The 20,287-nt window shown below is 38.5% G+C and overlaps 3 protein-coding genes across 6 annotated transcripts; 2 read left to right on the forward strand and 1 right to left on the reverse strand.

Annotated features, from left to right (window-relative positions):
- Nucleotides 1-399: 399 nt before the first annotated feature.
- On the forward strand, nt 400-7,615 carry SK21 (SKP1-like 21). Of its 4 annotated transcripts, none has more exons than XM_023694016.2 (10): nt 400-734; nt 2,900-3,240; nt 3,528-3,749; nt 3,887-4,078; nt 4,160-4,270; nt 4,549-4,624; nt 4,901-5,010; nt 5,097-5,278; nt 6,713-6,843; nt 7,116-7,615. In XM_023694016.2, exons 2-10 carry the CDS (start codon nt 3,205-3,207, stop codon nt 7,163-7,165), a joined length of 1,110 nt encoding a protein of 369 aa, XP_023549784.1. In that variant the 5' UTR covers nt 400-734; nt 2,900-3,204; the 3' UTR covers nt 7,166-7,615. The 4 variants fall into 4 exon arrangements, with proteins under 4 accessions (XP_023549784.1, XP_023549788.1, XP_023549785.1 ...); XM_023694020.2 differs by having other exon boundaries at nt 2,947-3,240; XM_023694017.2 differs by having other exon boundaries at nt 2,952-3,240.
- A 1,071-nt stretch (nt 7,616-8,686) lies between these two features.
- On the reverse strand, nt 8,687-10,610 carry LOC111809194 (uncharacterized). The gene is made up of 2 exons (XM_023695579.2): nt 10,104-10,610; nt 8,687-9,128 (listed from the first exon to the last, which is right to left on the reverse strand). Exons 1-2 carry the CDS (start codon nt 10,584-10,586, stop codon nt 8,838-8,840), a joined length of 774 nt encoding a protein of 257 aa, XP_023551347.2. The 5' UTR covers nt 10,587-10,610; the 3' UTR covers nt 8,687-8,837.
- A 1,891-nt stretch (nt 10,611-12,501) lies between these two features.
- On the forward strand, nt 12,502-20,242 carry LOC111808594 (Ribosomal protein S5 domain 2-like superfamily protein). Its single transcript, XM_023694678.2, has 4 exons — nt 12,502-13,268; nt 15,472-15,912; nt 19,784-19,864; nt 19,983-20,242. The coding sequence occupies exons 1-4, from the start codon at nt 12,689-12,691 to the stop codon at nt 20,072-20,074; spliced, it is 1,194 nt and encodes a 397-aa protein (XP_023550446.2). The 5' UTR covers nt 12,502-12,688; the 3' UTR covers nt 20,075-20,242.
- The last annotated feature ends 45 nt before the right edge of the window (nt 20,243-20,287 follow it).

A 20,287-nucleotide genomic window follows, 5' to 3' on the forward strand; every position in this document is an offset into this window, starting at 1 on the left:
TCGAACCAAGTTCACAACTCAAACCTCTATTTTCTGGTTGAGTCGGGTCGTGAAGTTAGCCATTTAAAAAACTATATTTATCCTACATTAATAACTAAAATCTCATACAATACCAAACATTCACTAGTCACATACAAAATTTAAAGGTAGAGTAACGTTGAGTTATGAACCATATTTTCAGGTCGGTCGAGTTGACCATACTCAAAAAGTCAAAACTCACGAACCAAATAAAAAAATTTCGATTTAAAAAAATTTAACCCAACTCAATCTTAGGTTAGACGGTTAAAATTATTCGAATCATACGAAGGGTGTTATAAATACAATTATTTATTTATTTTTCTATATACGTAGTTGCCCTAAACTTTGAAACGTCATATTTTTTAGAGTGTCGAAGGCCCACGACGAAGCCCATAAGATTCCGGCGAAGTCAAGTCTGATGAGGCTGCGTCGGCTTCCACCCGAAACCCTAACTACCGTCACGTGCGGCGGCCAGCTTCGTTGATAGAGATCACGTGCCGAACACGAACCGCACACAAATTGTTAAGCAAAGCGTAAGAGAAAATTAAAAAAAAAAAAAAAGAAAAAAAGAAAAAAATTAAAATTAAAAAATTAAAAAAAAAAAAAAAAAATCTGAAAGTGCAGAATATCAACAGAGGCCAGTCTGAAACCCTATCTCCAGCTCCTCCTTCTTCTTCCAATCTTTCATTTTCTGTGCAACATTTCCATTTTGCAAGGTATCAATTTATGTTCTTCATCTTTCTGTGTTCCATTTCGCTATGTTTCCATCTCTATTGTGTTTTTCCGTTTTTTAATTTGTCTTTTTGGCTCCTATTGGTTGGGATTTTGATTCATTTCGTTACCTTCAAGAGGGGGTTTTGTGAACATGAGCTTGATTTTTGGGAACGAATTGCATTGGTTGTTTTTTTCTCTCCATGGAAATGGACTTCGTTATTGTTATTATTATTTTTTAATTTGCCGTGATAGGATACGATTCGTGATTCTAATTAATTAGATTTGTTTTGTTTTTTTGAAAAAAAGAGGAAATGGGTGTTGAATTTTCGGTTTTTGATGGTTTTAGTTTGTTCGTTTGCTGGCATATAGCTGCAGTAGTTAAATTTTACCGTTCTCTTAATTGAAATCTGGGCAGCGGAAAATTTGAGATTTCCTCGACTTTTGTTCTATGTACCATGCTCTATGGATTATGTAGCAATATTGAGAATTTGTGGAACGTTTCTTTGTGTTGTGGCTGAAGTGTGGTTAGAAATGGAGTCCACTCGCTACTGTTGAAGTTGATTCAAATATCTATTCAGGCAGTGCACGAAATTTTTTGAAATTGAACAGTATTTTCTTCTTTAGCTTTGAAATTTGATTTTGAGAGTTAAGTTTTGTTAGTTCTTTAGAGATTAGCTTCTTGTGGCTAGGATTTTAGATTTTGGGTGAATCATTTGATATAATTATAGAATAATGCAATTAATGAGAGTAAAGTTGAAGGATGTGGTTGAGCTTGCGTTTGTAGGTGACTGTTGACCACAGTGATTGAGTGCTTCTTGGAAGGTCTATCCTTGTAATTCCAACCAACTGAAATAATTTTATCTTTCAATCCAAAGAAAAAAAAATCAGAGGTTTTGGTCACATCTCTAATCGCAAATGGATTACCTCGAGTTTTAAGCAGAATAAGTATCAAATTCATACTTGTAACGTTGTTTGAAGGAGGAAGTTCAATATTTTTCCATCACCAAATTGGATTATTCTCTGTAAGGATCAAAGCAATAAATATCTTTGTGTGTTCTCTACGAACTTCTGTCCATCTTTAATAGTTTTAATATGCTCAACTGCCAGCAGGCAGCACCCCTTCTGTGCACTAAAGACTTTCAGGTTCAGCTCATGTTCAGTAGTTTTTTTTGGCAAGGTGAAGGTCAGGGTTAGTATCAAGGTGGCTACTTTTTACTTCCGTTGACCATTGTAGGATTTCTTTTAAGGAAAGATGAGTAGAGGATCTTGCATTTTTCTTCGATTCTAGATGGAATTTTTTTCTTTGGCACTCCTGTACCATTAGTCAGGTTTCCGTGTTCAAGATGAAAGTTATTGATGAACCAGAGTGTATTTTATTTATCTATTTATGATTAAAACATCAACTTCTATTAAGAAAAAATGAAAGAGTTCAAGGGAATACAAAACCGAGCGTACAAAAGGGAACCCAGTTAAAGAAAAGGGCTTCGATCTTGCAAGATAGTGCCTGTAGAACAAATATAAAAAATCTTTGAAATCGAAGTTCAAAGAGAAACATGAAATCTAATAAGGGACCAAACATCGCTAGGATCCCTCTCCAAACCACTAAACACCATTATTCCTTAAACTGCAAAAGATTCCACATGATAACACACCCCAACTAACCACAGTAACTGACCCTTCTCATGAAAAAGTGGATGGAGGAGGAACTTCCCGATCGTGACACTAATGTCCCTATGACAGGCAAGCAAGAAGCTAAATGTCTGTAAGTAAGAATTTCAAATAGAACGCGCGAACTCACATCCCCAAAGAATGTGATCTATTTCTTCCTTCGCCTTCTGACAAAGAATACAACAAAACAACCAAATACCAATACATCCTCCGCGAAAAGATTTCACTTTCATAGGAATCTTTATCCTCCAAAGGACTGAAAAAATAGACTCACTAGTGGGAGTTTATTTTATTTATCTAAGAAATGATGCTCTATTCTTATAAACAAGGAATTTTGGTTAATCCACATCATTTTCCTACTTTTGTGTAAGGTATGTTATGTCCTTTTATTTTGACATGTTAAGTAAATATCCTAGTCTGTGTTTGCATGTTGCAAGTGGCTGATATAAAGTTTGCACATCTTTTCAATAATGTTCGCATTTATGTCTTTTGGTCTCAGGTTTTTGGTTATTTGCTAGTCCTTGATTGTGAGTCCCTTCTGTGTAGTGCAGCTAGCTCTCTAAACTTCTATTATCAATAAGAGGCATGCTTGTCTGGATTCTCCTTTTTATCCACTTTGGCAGTATTGATAAAGAGTTGAGAGTCTCAACAAAGTTAAGACCCTGAAGAAGTAGAATATTTATTTCTCTATGACTCCCTAATTCCTTCGAGGTGGTTCAAAGTGCTTACATTAGTATTCCTGAAAGAGTGATATTACTGAGTGACCTGTTTTCTTTGTGCGGCGACCACAAAGTGCTACATCAGATGACTGAAAGTGCTATGGCGGTAGTCAAACCTGAGGTACAATGCTTTACAAATTTACACTAGGACCAAGAAACTGTCTTGGTTTAAGAACATGGCACAAAATTTTCCATGGAGTTTTTTCACCTCCCACACGCACACAGTTTTTGGGATGATATGGATGATACATGTAATGCATTTAGGGGTTCTTGGAGATCCTATGTGTTTTGATGATCAGTATACAGCAGGCGACAGTTTAAGAAAAAATCACACTTATCTAAGTTGCTGCATCGGCCAATTCATTATTTGTTGGTTAATTTTCCTTCTGAAATGTGATTTTTTTCCAGATGAAGTCTTACATTTGGCTTCAAACTGCTGATGGCTCAATACAACAAGTTGAAGAAGAAGTTGCTATGTTTTGCCCTATGATTTGTCGGGAAATACTCCAAACAGGGATGGGATCCTCCAAGAATTATGCAATATCTCTTCCGCAGCGAGTGAATCCTGCTATATTAGGCTTAATTCTTGACTATTGCAGGTTCCATCAAGTACCGGGTCGCTCCAATAAGGTCAGTATATCTCTGAACCTGTTCTTTCCTCTAACCACAATCATCAGTTATGGAGATGTGGAGATTGAATGGACGCTGTTACTTATGGACAACTCAGTAGTCATATTACAAATGAACATGGGTATTATTTTCCATAGGAGCGTAAGACGTTTGATGAGAAATTCATTCGCATGGATACAAAAAAGCTATGTGAGTTGACGTCTGCTGCTGACAGCCTACAATTGAAACCGTTGGTTGATCTAACTAGTCGAGCACTTGCTCGAATTATTGAAGGAAAGACTCCAGAGGAGATAAGGGAGACATTTCACCTACCTGATGATCTCACAGAGGTGCGTCCCACACTCACACCCAAAACCAACTCACACACTCACATATTCAGTTTAAGTGCTCACTCAGACTTAATTCTACAGGAAGAAAAGTTGGAGCCCTTACGCAACATAACAGATGATCCACGCATTCGGCTCTTAAATAGATTATATGCACGGAAAAGGAAAGAATTAAGAGAAAGAGAGAAATTGAAGGTAAATTACCTTTTTACTAATGGAAAAACAATATTCATAACAGTAGAACATATTAGGAGAAAGAGGATGAGGTATTCTCTAATAAAGAAAATGAAAATTACACGATAAAAAAAAAACCTAAAATACCCAAAAATCTGTACTTTTTGCTATTTTCTTCACATCCTTGTTTTTAACCCTATCCAAGGTTCTGAGTAGTATACTTAATCTGACTTTGAGTTGTGTTATATAATTTTAATCTCCCAATTGCAATTTAGCACGTCATTTTTCACATCTTTCAGAACGTTGAGATCGAGGAGCGGGTGGATGATAGATCAGTTGATGACCTTCTGTCATTTATAAATGGAGGAGACGGAGGTACTTGAGAATTGTTCACTCGTTCTTGCTCTTTCTGTCTCATTTCATGGTCTTAACTTTTTACTGGGCTGTCCTCTTTTCATGCTCTAGCCTTAATATCACATCTTGAATTTTAGTGTCCTTGTCAAGTAGTTTTGCAGTATATAAGAATTTGCCACAATTTACCTGTAAACATGGGGAGAGAAGTTGCTACTTATCCGTACTCTTTCGAGATTCTCAGTGCTAAATGTCTCTTATTTTTTCTTTGTAATTCAACCACTATTATTCCACACGCAGATTCAAAGGCAGTAAAAGCAAACAAAAACAAAAAGAAAAATCGGAGGAGAAAGGATCAACAGAAGGATTCTTCTTCAACCAATGAGAATGGGAACCATGATAAAATAGAGGTTTGCATCTGTGCATAATTTTTTGTATTTGGCCTCACATCAGAAGTAGCTCAAATTATTGAATTTTGCAATCTTATATTGTTTAGGAGTTGGATGCACTTCCTTCTTGTTGCCAGAATAATGAGTTTGACAAGATTTCGGGGGCATCTCCGAGTAGAACTGTGAAATCACAGGATTCAGCAGTTTCCATATATTCATCTAAGATCGAGTTCGATGATGCTGATATGTATGATGATCTAGATCCTGCGATGAAGGAGGAACTTGACAGGTCAGATATGTCAAATGAATGTTGTACTGAACCCTTTTTCCAACCCACTTTATTCAACTGTCGGGAAATGTTGAACAGTGGACAACATTGAACCTTTTTCTCACGTCTTAGTGCTTGCTTCTTCTGCGTGCTCATATGCTATAAGGTTCTAGGTGATATTTGAATTTAATTTCTGATTTGTGAAGTTCCGGTTTTCTTCTCTTTATTTAATGAGTGAATTGTTCTAATTTGGCTTTGTGGGATAGAAACGAAATGGTAATTATATTTTTTTTAGGCTTTGAGGATTTGTTTACTGAAAAATACGTAAGCTGTTAGAAACCATACACCATCTAGCCTAGCCTGTAGAAAAGAAATCATTCTTTCCCAAATTTCATGGGGAGGGGAAAAACAATGTCTTAGAAGTTGGGAATTGTTTTGATCGTCATTCTCCGAGGAAGAGGCAAAACATAATCAACTTGAATTCGGGACAGCTATTCGAAATCTTAGTGAAGGACTGGATTTGTTATCTCATGTTTGCTTTTCGTGAAAAAATACCAATTGAAGTGGAGGGCTTCTTCAAACAACAAGGAGCTGGGTCAACTATTCAATCAAATGATATTGAGCATGTTTCCCATCTCTTCTCGAGAAACAAGGGGCTATTTCACCAATGTGAAACCAGAATCCATCGCATAACTGTCAGATGTCATTGGAGTAGGGGTGTTCGAAGAAGCAATGGGCTTCTTCCCTTTTTCCACCGTCTTCTTTCCGGTCATCTCAAGGTGAAGGAGATTGGTTAGGGAGAAGATTTCTTTGAGAGTAAGAACTCTCTTGAGAGGTAGTCTGCCAAGGAGTTTTCGACCCCTTTTATAGGCAAAATTTGAAAGTCGAAGCAAAATAAAATTAGAAATCATTCTTTCCCAAATTTCATGGGGAGGGGAAAACAATGTCTTAGAAGTTGTGACAAGTCTTTGAAGCCGAACAGCCAAATAATAGTGCAACTACCTCAACCCAGGATTTCATGTTCTCTTTTATCACATGGCAATGGTCATGAATATTTTGAATCATAAATATCTTTCATCAACGATACACACACTGTAACAGCTCAGCCCTCCCAAATACACACACTGTAACAGCTCAAGCCCTCCCAAATACACATACTGTAACAGTTCAAGCCCTCCCAAAGAAGACAATATGTGCTAGCGGTGGGCTTGGGTTTAGTCTGTTGCACACACATCAGGTAAATGACTGTTTTTACATGATGAGCAGTCCCTTGTACTAACCATAATGTCTCAAATGGATGTATATGTTATTATTTTCCTTGTATTAGTCTTCTGCCATATTGAAGTCGGTCTGAATCATATTTTCCAGGCATGTATGTGTAGTAGCTGATTGCGGTCGTCCTCAAAATCCACTTCTTTTTGTCACCATTTAAGTTAGTTAATCTCTTGGATGCAGGGAAGTAGAAGACTTTGCTAGAAGATTGAATTCAGATTGGCCAGAAAGAGTGCAAGAAATTCTATCGCTAGGCCAAGAAAGAAAACTGGTGACCGTATTAAATGGCAATGGTTCATCAACCAGATTCACAAGTAAGTTTTGTGTCAAAATTATTTCATGTCCTTAGAAGAGATCGTCTTAAACTTCGGTAATATCATATTTTAACTGCAAAATGCTGGTTGCTGGTAGATTCAATTAGGTGGTTATTAGTCGAGAATTAAAAATCTGACATTTCTCGTTAACCAAATATCGTATTACCATTGAAACGGATCACCACGACTGCACTGTTGAGAATATACGTAAAGTTCAAAGGTTTTGGAGTAGAACTATTGGAGTGACTGGTGCATTTCTTTGATATGTCTAGAACAGGTGCTGATAGGAGGTAGTAGTCTTCCTATCAGAGTTCGTAGGTAGTGCCAGTTAGAGACGACGACGGCGATCTGCTTTCCGGTACACGAACACGGTAGCTCAGTCGATTTGAATGAGCGGGATTGTGGGAGAAGCTACTGTTGGAGACATGAAAGGAAGCAAGAGTTTGCAGGATTTCAGTGTAAAAATGGTGGATGGGGAAGGTTTTATAGGGGCGGGCATTATTATGACATGAGAAAGATGCAAATTTTTGTTTTGTGGGATAGAGAAAGAGAGTCATAAAAGGAATGGGAGCGAGGGGAGGAAAAACTGGCGCTGTATCGCTGAGAGCATAATTGGCTCATCCCTTTTTCTTGAGCCTTTTTTTGTTTTTTTTTTGTTTTGGGTTTCTTCCATTTTGTTTGTTTGTAACTTGAGCCAGGCTTATTTTGGCTACATGTATTGTTGTTGAAATTAATGTCCGTTGCATAAAAAATGGTATCATCATTCTTTCCATTTGTTTGTAACCCCAATTTTGTCATTCAATAGTGAATCAGTTTTTGGTGATAATGCAAGGGAACATACTCCTTTCATATACTTCTACTAATTCTCACTTGTTTTTATACATATTCACTCGTAGATGAGCGACTCTCTCGACCACTAGAGATGTCTATGAGGTGGAGCTGGGACAGGATGAGTTTGAAAGAATAGAAAATTATTACGCCCCGATTGAAGTAACCAGAAGGGGGTTGGAAATGACTTGTGGGCAGGCTAAAACAAACTGGGATGACATCGACCATACTTTTTTGAAAGAATAGAAAATCATAACACCTTGATTAAAGTAACCAGAAAGGGGTTGGAAATAACTCGCCAGTGACGGATTTCTTGGCCCATTGGCAGGTTCAAACAATCTGGTAAGACATCGACGATGCTTTTTTGAAAGAATAGAAAATTGTAACACCCCGATTAAAGTAACAGGGTTAGAAATGACTCTGACAATTCTTTTTTGAAAGAATAGAAAATTGTAACACCCCAATTAAAGTAACCAGAAGAGGGTTAGAAATGACTCTCTGGCGACGGATTTCTTGGCTCGTTGGCAGGCCAAAACAAACTAGGATGACATCGACATGCTTTTTTGAAAGAATAGAAAATCATAACACCCTGATTAAACTAACCAGAAGAGGGCTTGAAATGACTTGGACCAAATGAAAGATTCACAGAAGAGGGCTTGAAATGACTTGGACCAAATGAAAGATTCACAGATTACCGAACCTACCCCTCCCTCTTTTTTTCTAATTCTTCTAATTCGAGGGGGATCCCGACTAAACCGATCATAGGAATACTAATTACAGTACCTATTATCTAAGAGGAATCTTTCCTGTAGTCTTAGCCATTTGTCTCACTTCCCTCCCCGTTTCTTCAAGTGGTCGTGCGAGACAACAAAAAGAGTCATAGATAATTATGAGGATATACCACATTCGGTTCGGTTCACCTCCAAATTTTTTTTTTGCATAAAGTTTCTACAAAAAAAAAATGAGACGTTTTTGTTTTGATCACTTGTGCACTAATCTCTACATGATCATAATCTCAGCCATGCAAAACCCAGAAAGTTACATTAATTAAGAACTTCCATTACAATCCAAAAACTCCAAACTATTCAAACATAATTGCTATCTTAAAACAAAAACAGAACAGATCAACCACAGTTATTTTGAATAATTAACCAAACAAAGCTCTCTCAATCTTTGGATTTTTTGACGGAGTAATATCTCTTCAATGCCTTTGGCACATACAAAGGCAACAAGATCCCAAACAGATTGAAGCTCCAAACCGCCATGTTCACCACCGCAAGCCCTCTTCCGATCATCTGCCGCCGCACAGACCCGCTGTACTCCTTGTCTTCCTTCGCGAACTCGTCCCGCAGCCACTCCGTCAATGTGAACACCCTTCTCGCGTTGTACAATACTGGCACGAACACTCGGATCGGCGTCGAGAATCTGTCGTTCCCCGCCACGCCTTCCATGAAACTCTGTTGACAAAACACAAAACAACTATAAATGATATATATAATTGTAACGGTCCAAAGCCCACTACTAATGACTTTCCCTTTCCATATTTCCCTTGAGACTTTTCGTTCTCCTCTCCTCTCCCTGCCCACCCCTTTGGAGCCCAAGATGCTCGTTGGCACTCATTCTCTTCAATCAACGAGAGAGGTTTCACACCATTATAAAGGCTTTGGAGCCCAAAGTGCTCGTTAGCACTCATTATCTTCTCTCATCGATGAGAGAGGTTTCCACACCATTATAAAGGGTGTCTCTCCTAGTGGGATCTCACAATACACCTCCTTGGACTCGTTGGCACTCATTCTCTTCTTCAATCGATGAGAGAGGTTTCCACACCCACGCCATTATAAAGGGTGTTTCGTTTTCCCCTCCAAGATCTCACAATCAACTCCTTTGGAGCCCAGAGTGCTCGTTGGTACTCATTCTCTTCTCCATCGATAAGAGAGGTTTCCACACATTATAAAGGGTATTTAGTTTCTCTCCAACAAGTGGAATCTCACAATCCACCACTTTGAGACCCAGTGTGCTCGTTGGCACTCATTCCATTCTCTCATCGATGGTAGAAGTTTCTACACTCTTATAAACGGGATTTCATTCTCCTTTCCAACTAATGTGACCGTCTCATTCTCCTTTTCAACTAATGTGAGATCTTACAATCCACCTTTTGGGCTAGTGTCCTCGTTGACACTCGTTCCCTCGTTTCCGTCCCCAATCGATGGGGAGAAGTTTCCACACCCTTATAAAGGGTCTCGTTACTTTCTCCCACCGATGTGGTTATGAAATCCTACATCGGTTGGAAAGGGGAATGAAACAACATTTATAAGAGGGTAAAAAACTATCTCTAAAAAGTGTTTTAAATATGGAAACCAAAGAGAATAGTATCAGGTAGCGGAGAACTTGAACCATTACAATAGTGGTACAGTCTTTTGAAGATGCTAAACCTGGCTAGCAAGAAGAAAGACATGGGGAGAAGCGGCTTTGATGCCTTCTTTATCTTCTTCAAAGAAGCCCTCCAGAATGTAGGCTATAGGGAGGAAGAATCCCACAACGATGGTGAAGAATCCATACAAGCGGAGCAGCCTATTCTCCTGGCTGAACACCGTCGGCTCTCCGGCGCCGGCCAGCGGCGGAAACGCCACTCTGGAAATGAAGTACATATACATCATAGAAAATACCACAAACGCCAAGTCTTCAGCGCACACCATCCCACTGGCTGAGAATATCACCACCACCGCAAGCGCATTCAGTTGCTGGAAACTCAGAAACGCCGCCGCCGCCGCCGCCCTCTTCTGCCCAACGCCGCCGGGTGATTTGATTCCCTCCTGCTGCTGCTGCTGCTTTGGATCGCATGATTCTTTGTGAAGGATTTCTTGCTCCGTTGGGAGGCTTATGTCACTGCATGTGGGCCCCACTCCGCCGGACATTTTTTCCCAAGAAAAAGTGAAGTGAGGAAGAAAGGTGGAGAGAAAGGAAGGAAATGGGGATGGGAGTTTGAGGGGTGTGGTGGGGATAGTGGACACGTGGCAGTCTGGGAGGATTCGACGGGTCACAGTCTGCACGTGGTGGGTTTTGGTTGGTTAGTTGAGACACGTGGTGGAGTTTTGGTTTGTTATTGCCACGTGAAATTTGGATCCTAGCCATTTGAAACGGATAATTTAGAAGCTGAACAAATTAAATGTTTAAATTAAAATTTATTAAATACTAATATGAGATTTTCCTCAAATCATAATTATTTATCTTAAGAAATAGAAATGTTTAGTTATTTTTAAATATATATTTGATATAAATCTTTTTCATCTACGACCAACCTCCATGACGTCAGCGATGCAAACCTCCATGACATCGGCAATGCGAACCTCTACAACGGCGATGTGGTTCGCTGTCTAGCAAACCCTATTGACCTCCAACGAATCCAAATTTACAACAGTGATTGGACAGAACTGTGGTGTGCTAATTCTGTGACGAGCAATTCTGTGATGAGCAATGACCCACGAGAGACACCTGTTATGGACTGTGGGTAGCAAATCGAAATCGTGGGTATATCTCCTTTTGGGAGAGGTCAAAATTATAAGAGATTATTTGGTCAAAAGGTATGTTACGTGTCGGCGAATGGAGATAAATCATGGTATTGGTTTAGATTCAGCACACCGATTAGGGTTGATTAGGGTTAATTCAATTAAGCTGACACTTTATCATTGATTCAGTAAAGCGTTAGAGGTTTGGAACCCACAAATTCCTCGTGCTCGGGCGAGAGTGTATTGTTACATCACAAGATGATGATGTTCAATTTTGACTACTTGTAGATAGAAAACGCGTATATGAATGGTTACAGTATAAATCAAAACAAGTCTGTAAGGACTTTTTTGGTCAACTTCATCAGATGACTACATATACTGATACGACTTAACCATATTGAGGTATATCACTCATGACGACACATATTAAGTTCGTATAGTAATGGCTATCGTACCTACTTTTCTTATTATTAAATTTTATTTATAGGTACGCCTGTATTATAATAACTTTGTTCGAGACGTATAAAAATTTTCAATGGAGAAAGATTTCCCTCGTTTAGGTTAAATGTGTGATGATGCATCGTAACTACAATTGATATCATTCAACAAACTCGAATACTAACAATTATTTTCACTGATCGGTGACGTGCTCGTCATATATGCTCGACGACAACAAACTGAAAATATTATAGGGCTTCATGTAGGTCATGAACCTCCTATAGTGTGTAATAAGATTTAGTTTTGCACGCGCACTCGCTAGGAGTTTAGACAGAAAATGTATCAAGTCAAAGTAATCGTCTAACCGTCCGAGTCCACTGTTAGATATTGTCCGCTTTGGCCTATTACGTATCGTCGTCAGCCTCACGATTTTAACCACATTTATAAAATTGTTTTATTTCACTTTCCAACGGATGTGAAATCTCACAATCCACTCCAGTTGGAGCACATTGCCCCGTGTCTAGTTTTGATACCATTTGTAACAGTCCAAGCCCACCGCTAGCAGATATTGTCCACTATGCCCTGATACGTATCGCCGTCGACTTTACGGTGTTAAAACGCGTCTAGTAGAGAGAAGTTTCTACACCCTTATCAGGAATTTTTCGTTCTCCTCTCCGACCGATGTGAAATCTCTCAAATCAACAACAGAATGATGCACGTGACCCATTTCCGCCGATTATAATTTCTTATTTTATTCACATTATTTAGATTAATTTCACCAAAAATACCATTTTTATTTAGAAACATTAATTCATATAATTAATATTAAAAAAAAAAAGAAAAAAAGAAAAAAAGAAAAAAATGGTATTACCACGCAAAAACCCTCAATGCCGGTCTCTCGTCACACCAGGGTTCATGCTACCGCTGAATTTGCAGAGCCGCCTCTGTAGCCGCTGCTCGCCGTCGTTGCTCGCCGTCGTTGCTCGTTGATTCTCTCTCGTTTGCCGCTATTTAGATCTGCCCGTGCTGGCTCTTAGTCTCCCTTACCTCACGAAAGCCTTCTTTGTTTCACTATGCTTTCTCGTTTACTTCCTAAACCCTCCCATTTCAGATTACTAACCTTGATTTCCACTAAGCCCCCAGCTCAAGCTCCTAGATTTCATCTTCTTCCCCGATTCTTCTCCTCCAGTAACAATGGAAGTAATAACAATAAGAACGGTGGAAGCAGAGACCAACCGACGAGTAATGTCTGGAAGCTTTCACGGGAAAGCGACGAAAATTTCGACCAATTGTTCACTCAGGAAGCTGACAACCTTGATGGTATAGCGGAGGATGACTCTGCTCCGGCCAATGACGATTCATGGGTGAGGTCGGAAGACGGGGATCAGGGTGCTGCGGGAGACATTTTTGCGAGAGTGGAGAAGGAAATTCGAGGAAATAAAGATGACGATGGTGCTAATGAATGGGTTGCGGCGACAAAGTTCGAGCCGTGGAGCCTGGTAGAGGAAGAAAAGAGTGATCTGTTCAACATTCAGGAGGATGCAGTTGAAATTGGGAAACCCAGAGATGAGATTAAGGAAGTGGATAGTGAGAGCAGTGAGGATGCTAGGAAGCTCGAAAAGGAGGAGCAGGAACTCACTGCCATCCTTAAAGGCAAGTTTTTCTCCCCCTTGATTGGGAAGAGTGTATTTCAAGTTCCACAAATTAATGAATTTGCTTGGGTTTCTAATTCTGTGGCATGTATGTATTGTTTGAGGATTCAATTTCGTAATATGTTGGTGTATTCCAGATCGTTTGATTCTATGATGGTTGTCCTGATCGAGTCAATTCATTACAGTGTTCTTACTCGTAGCTTTTGCGTATCTTGAGAACGGCAAAAGTATATGGTAGAGGCCATTGAACTTTTGCTTTTTTCCTGTGTAGTGGTTTAAACGATGTCATTTGTAGGTAAGTTAAATAAGTTGAATCTTATTGGTTACTGTCGTTACTCTTCTCTGATGTATTTTAGCTGCTATGCACCCGCCACTCTTTATTTAGCAAGCACAAGGTTTTCAGATTTCTAGATTTGTAGATGTATTGGAAACCTAAAGAAGAAGAATGAAGCCCATTTAACCAAATGACTTTGGAGGGTTACTGTAAAATCATGTGGACGATTGCCTTTGAGATAATCACAGCTTGGAGGTTTAAAGCCATCGCTAAGACTTTATGGAACTATGCTGTTAGTGCTTTTGTTTGGGTCTTTGACAGGGGAGATCTGTTCCAACTTTTGAAGATAAGGAGGTTCCTTCTGATTCTGTCTATAATAGGACAACTCACCTCTGCTTGATGGTATTATAGTCACAGGAACTCTTTTGTAACTACTCATTTGTGATCCTTTGGGATTGGGAAGCCATTATTTCATAGTTTTTGGGAGGAGGGGTTTTCTCAACCCGTTGTCTTAGGTTGAGTTCTCTGCTTCCCTCCTTTATATATCTCTGTTATTTATACAAAAGAAAGGGGGGAAAACAGTGGGATAATGTGGCATAAGGTGGTGGCAAATGTGCTTCTAGAAAGAGGATTTTAGATGGTATGTAGAAGTCCTTGATGTATCATTTTGAAGCTAAAAGATACAATTGTTAAGTTTTCTTCATGAAAACAGGTAATGGTGCGTGTTTGAGACAAACAGCCGAAGTGAGAAAGGTTAAGGGAGGGTGATTTCTCACCTCTTTCTTTCACAAACTCTTTCTTTCATTGACTTGCAAGCTTGTGTAGTAATAAGAACACCATTACCTCCCTTGAGGTTGAAAATGGTCAGGTGCCAGCTGCAAAAAAACTAATCCAAGCACAAAAATCTTCAAATGAAGAATAACACAAGCTCACATGGATCACCTTCAGCAATGAAAACCATGAGCTTGGAAAATTCTCGGGCTAAATAGATGGGGTCACTCTAAAACTCCTCCAGGTGAGGTAAAGAGCATTAAGCCAAATACAATAAGAGTTATTAGACCCTCCTCAATCAACCTTGTTCAGTTTCTAAATGCTCTGGTGGTGGGTAATGATCTGGATAGATTGGTGTGTAAGACCGATCCTTTGGGCGGTTTTATCAACGAAGTCCACATTCTTGACGATGACTAATGGGATGAGGAAATTGTATTATCATAATATGGAAACTCAAAATCCCTAAGAAGGTGAAAGTTCTTTTTATGGTCCCTAGCCTACAAAACTTTATACACCCACAATAAGCTTAAAAAAAAAAAAAAAAAAAAAAAAAAAAAAGAAAACTTCTAAATTGGATGATGTCTCCCTCAGTTTGTTGTCTCTAAATATAGGAGGAGTCCTTAGATCACATTTTTCTTCTCTGTTGGTTTGCCCCCAAGAAGATAGATGTTTGACTTTTAGAAGGGCTTGATGGGAAGAGTTTTTGCGGAAGGAGGGAAGATCCTTTGGAGATGTGCAACTCGCTCCCTTCTTTGGTGTCTTTGGAAGGAAAGAAATAGCAGGGTTTTTGAAGATAAGTGCTCTTCCTTTGATTCCTTTTGGCTTTTGGTCAGCACATTGCTTCTTGGTGGTGCACAAAGCACGATAAATTCTTTTGTAATTCTAGCCTTTTGATGATTATTAACAACTGAGAGACTCTCCTTAATTAGTTTTGGGAGGGATGATATCAATCCCTTGCCCTTAGATTGTTCTTTGGTTATTTTGTTGAATATATTTTTATGTTTCTTATCCCAAAAAAAAAGAAAAAAAAACCTATCCTTTTTGTTTAATTAGTTGGATGAATTTGTTGAAGTTTGGAATTTTGGGTCATGAATGCGTTTCTGTAATAGTTTCACATATTTGTATCAATTATCTTATTCATTTAATATGTCAACTGCAGGTCCTAATCGAGCATTTGGAGACCTTATTGCTGCATCAGGAATCACGGATGACATGCTAGACAGTTTGATTGCGTTGAAAGATTTGGAAGGGGTTGAGGGGTTGCCCCCTCTAAGTGTATTAGAGGATATGCGTTATGAGAAAAACACAAGAAAATCCTCAAGAGCTGAAATTGAGCGCCAGAAACAAGAAGAGGTTGCAAAAGCAAGAGTGAGACAGATAGATGACAAAGGAAGAGCATATGGCACAGGAAGAAGGAAATGTAGCATTGCTCGTGTATGGGTTCAGCCAGGAGATGGCAAGTTCGTAGTGAATGATAAAGAATTTGATGTTTATTTTCCAATGCTTGATAGTCGGGCTGCTCTTCTTCGACCTTTCTCCGAGACCAAAACATTAGGCCTTTGGGATGTCAAATGTACGGTTAAAGGAGGTGGCACAACAGGTAAGCTTAAGCTTAAGTCACATTTAACACTTCTTGCTACATCTTTATATCTAGTTATGTCTGTTTTTAAAAATTGTGTTTTGCATTTAGGTTTATGATGTCAACTAGGTTCCAAACAATAGTAAAATGAGATGCTAGCATTTGTAAAGAATAAATCACTTTTATAATTTTTCTTCTGCAAACTTGGCATTGATACATTTTATATTTTCCTCGCATTTTCTATGAAACTTGGATCAGATCATCTGTGCGTTCTTCATTTCATTTCATCTAGATGAGTACAAACAACAGTGAATCCCTTCATTCAAAAGCTTTTTAGCATCCTTAAAGATGATATTCGTATGGTGTTCCTTTACTTTGGTGTAAGTAGTTGTACCAGTATATATGTATATTTACACACGTATTCACACACACCAGAATGCATGCAAGTGTTTGTGTCCATTCTTGTTGGATACAAATTTTCATTGAAGCAAATGACATATACAGCAATTTTAAAGGAAAACAGAAGAGAAACAATTGATGGCTACAGTAGAAGGGAGAATAATTATAAAACATTTTAGTAATAGACCATCGAAGAGATGTGAAAAATAAAATGGAGTAGTCCCTTCAAAGTTTTGTAGTAGACTTGTTTCTTTGCTATTTTGTGGGACATTTAAATTGAGAGAAATAATAAAATTTTTAGAGAGATTGAGAGGTTGGGTGAGGAGGTTTGGGAGGTGGCTAGGTTTAGTGCCTCCTTGTGGGCGACAACCACTGGGTCTTTCTATAATTATCAACTTTTCTTCTTGTGAACCGGTGGCATTTTTAGTAGTTAGGGTTGGATTCCTATTGTAGAAGGGAAAATAGTTATAATCCATATTTGTGATAGATCATCAAAGATATATGAAAAGAAAATGGAGTCCTACCTTTTGGGAGAAGCACTACAGTTTCTTTTCTATTTTTTGGGGCATTTGCATTGAAAGAAATTATAGAATCTTTAGATAGATTGAGAGCTCGAGTGAGGAGATTTATGATGTGGCTAGGTTTATTGTCTGGTGTCACTAGGTCTTTTCGTAATTGTGAGCTTAGTCCTGTTCTTTTGAACTGAAGTCCTTTTCTGTAGTTAGGGTTGGGTTGAATTTCTTTTGTTGGAGCTTGTTCTTTTGACCCAAATACTCATCTCGCTTTTTCTGCACTAATAGTATTTATACAAAATTTCCATCCCACCTACTCCCTTATTCCCAAGGAAGAGAAAATCTTATTTATTTATTATTATTATTATTAAAAACTCAAGATGAACAAATACATGGCTATACAGTAGTAAATATCAAGTCCCTGTAAACTATACATGAACTGGAAGAAAATAGTTTGAGCAGTCTGAGTTCTCGTATTTATTCACATATCTTGCAAAGTTGGTAGGGGAGACTGCTCTTTTTTGGAAAGATCAATGTATAGGTCGAACAGTCCTCAAAGATGAATTCCCCTCTCTATATTCTCTCACACTCAATAAGGAAGCTTCCGTTTCTGACTTGTGGATTGACTCATCTTGTTCTTGGAGCCTCTTTCTGAGAAGAGGCCTTAACTAAGAGAAATTGATGAATGGGGTTGCCTTTTCAACTTGCTTCCATCAACCAAGAGGATTCATGGGTATGGAATATCGATAAAGATAGTGTCCACCTCAAATCTCTGCCAAGGTCTCTTGCAAAAGCTGGAGTTCACAGCAAAAAACAGATTTATCATTCTATTTGGAAGGAGAATATCCAAAAATTTAACCTTTTTATGTGGGAGCTTTGTCACTCATGTTTATGACAAGCTTCAACGAAGATTCCTGACTTTATATCTCCCATAGTTTCTGCATTATTTGCAAAAGGGGTTGAGAGACATGTTCATCTTTTCAACACTTGCTCCTTTGCAAAAACCCTTTTGGAATTTTATCATCGCCGCTTTTGGTTGGTCTACACTGCTGCCAGGGGTCATTTTCTATTTCCTTTCCCTCGCGTTCACTGGCCATCCTTTCAAGGAGAAAAAGATCCTATGGCCCAAATTTACCAAGACTTTTTTTGGGGTCTATTTGGTTCTCTCTCGAATTTTCTCTGACAAAGAACAGAGCTCTGATACTTCTATAGATCCTACTATTTGTATTAAGCTCTATCTTAGTGTGAATTGTCTCAATCTTTTTGTAACTATAGCCTTTTTTCTCCATATTTTGAAATTTCATTTTATGAATGAATGAATTGTTTCCCTTTTTCTTTTTTCTTTTTTTTTTTTTAAAAAGAAGAAAAACCTGAAAAATCTAAGGAAAGATGAGCAAGAGGAAACTCAGCAATCTGTAGGAAGGACAGTAGCATAGAGACTTTATTATACTCATCCTGGAAAACTACTTTGATAAAAGACTCCAGGCGTTTCAGCTTTCTGAACAGCGTGTATAATATGAACTCCTGAGAGGTTAAAGCCACGTCAGGAGTACTGTAGATGCAGTTCGAAGCAACCTCCCTTTTTGCTACTTCTCCCAGTTGTGTGTTATGCAAAGACCGGATAGGGAAAATTTCTTATTTTTCCTTTCTCATTCCTAGCTGGGTTTTCTAAGATTTCTCTGGGTTGTGTGAAGATTTCTTTGTGATCAAGAACATTTAGCCCAAGCAAACGCTAGCTACAAAGCTTAAGCTGACCAATGAAGTTGGCTTATTTGTGGCCATTATTTTCAGTATAAAGCCAAACTGTTTTGATTTGTGCAGTTAATGTGGTGGATATGCTCCTTTGGGTTATACACAGTGAGAAATCATTAGAATCATAAAGAATACAGCTTGAGAGTTAGATGAGCTCCGCGGGGGGGGGGGGGGGGGGGGGGGGGGGGGGGGGGGGTTATGGTTTCTGTGTTTCTGCTTGCTGTACTCCCATTTTCTTGAAATATTTCGTTTTTTTTTTATTAATGTCAATTAAAAGAACTATGTTTAAATTCTCCTTTGGCATGCAGTGTGTTAATATCTTATACCTCGTCTAATTCTTGTAGTTTTCTCTCTTTAATGAAAAGCTCTCTTAAAAAAAAAAAAAAAATCCTTCTGCTACTACTTGGCAACTCATCAGTTTCATTGTATAGTAGTTTCAACGCATGATATTAAACCCTGCTATTCAGACATGGAATATGCATTTGAAACAAATTTCCAAGTTAGTATATATTATGATTGATACAAAATAAATGTTTATTAGACTTCAGTCTGTGCTTTCCTTTGTCGCCGTGGAATGATGTACAATGCATAAACTTCTTTAATTCATGTTCTACAACCATAAAAGTTCAAATAAATGTAAACTTCATGATTGAACTGGTAACTTCGAACTTGGGACTGCCCTGGTCTTATGATACCCCTCCCATCTTTCCCAGACCTGAGTTACCCCTGTTCACAAAAGCAAAATCTCCTTTTTACTCACATTCTCTATGTTCCCCGCTGTGCCACAACTCTCTATCAACACATATGACAGTTACAAAAGTAGGCCACTTCTAACTAATTCACAATCTAATTGCCGCCTCCTTCAACCTGTTTTCGTTGGTACACATTTATTATTGGTGGCTGATCATCTAATCGATTTACCCTACTTTACTTTACATGATATGAAAAATCAGAACTGGGTTTGTCTTTTGTGTCGTCATTAGCATATAAGATCTTTTACTGCCAGCTCCTCAGTCTAATGATCGGAAGGAAACATTTATGTTGACTGTATTAGGAAGGATGCATTAAAGTTTCGACTTTGCTGCTTCTGGAGTTTTATCCAGTCTCCAAAGTCATTGAATGTTAAACTTTTTTTTTTGCTTCCATCTGTTCCAAATTCACATTTCCTTCGCTCTACCCTCTTCGAATGTGTTTTCAAGTGAGTGAAAGTTCTGAACTTTCTTTTACAGGCCAAGTTGGAGCTATTCAATTGGGTATCAGCAGAGCGTTGCAGAATTGGGAGCCAGATTTCCGTCCTCCATTGCGAGCATGTAAGATAAAACGAATCACAGTTTTTTCAGTCCGCTATGATGAGAATGATATATATCAATCAGTTGCATTCATTTATATTTTTACTGATCAAAGTTTTCTGTTCTATTTGCTCTGTAGCTGGTTTCTTGACGCGAGATTCACGTGTCGTAGAAAGAAAGAAGCCAGGAAAGGCGAAAGCAAGAAAGAGCTTCCAATGGGTGAAGCGTTAGGTCAAACATGTACTCGTATGGAACTTCGACATTTTTCTTCTGCAATAAATAGACAAAAGGTTTATAAACAGGTTGGTTCCTGCATCGTTTTTGTGATGTAGCCATGATTTGTTTATTCCAAATATTCTGTTTGTTTGTTGCAAATATAACTATTGAATTTAACACTGAGCCATGGAAGTTTACTACTCCCTCTCCCCTCTCATGGATATTTCT

This window comes from Cucurbita pepo, chromosome 13, assembly GCF_057944985.1.
Source record: "Cucurbita pepo subsp. pepo isolate OVF chromosome 13, ASM5794498v1, whole genome shotgun sequence".
NCBI lineage: Eukaryota > Viridiplantae > Streptophyta > Magnoliopsida > Cucurbitales > Cucurbitaceae > Cucurbita > Cucurbita pepo.

Bases quoted from the DNA above. Each gene is read 5' to 3' on its own strand.
- LOC111809194 (XM_023695579.2), bottom strand. From the start codon at position 10,586: ATGTCCGGCGGAGTGGGGCCCACATGCAGTGACATAAGCCTCCCAACG. The intron at 9,129-10,103 runs GTTTAGCATCTT...TTTTGTCAACAG, and splicing joins TCTTTCTTCTTGCTAGCCAG to AGTTTCATGGAAGGCGTGGC.
- SK21 (XM_023694016.2), top strand. From the start codon at position 3,205: ATGACTGAAAGTGCTATGGCGGTAGTCAAACCTGAG. The intron at 3,241-3,527 runs GTACAATGCTTT...ATTTTTTTCCAG, and splicing joins TGGCGGTAGTCAAACCTGAG to ATGAAGTCTTACATTTGGCT. The intron at 5,011-5,096 runs GTTTGCATCTGT...TATATTGTTTAG, and splicing joins GGAACCATGATAAAATAGAG to GAGTTGGATGCACTTCCTTC.
- LOC111808594 (XM_023694678.2), top strand. From the start codon at position 12,689: ATGCTTTCTCGTTTACTTCCTAAACCCTCCCATTTCAGATTACTAACC. The intron at 13,269-15,471 runs GCAAGTTTTTCT...TGTCAACTGCAG, and splicing joins ACTCACTGCCATCCTTAAAG to GTCCTAATCGAGCATTTGGA. The intron at 15,913-19,783 runs GTAAGCTTAAGC...TTTCTTTTACAG, and splicing joins TAAAGGAGGTGGCACAACAG to GCCAAGTTGGAGCTATTCAA.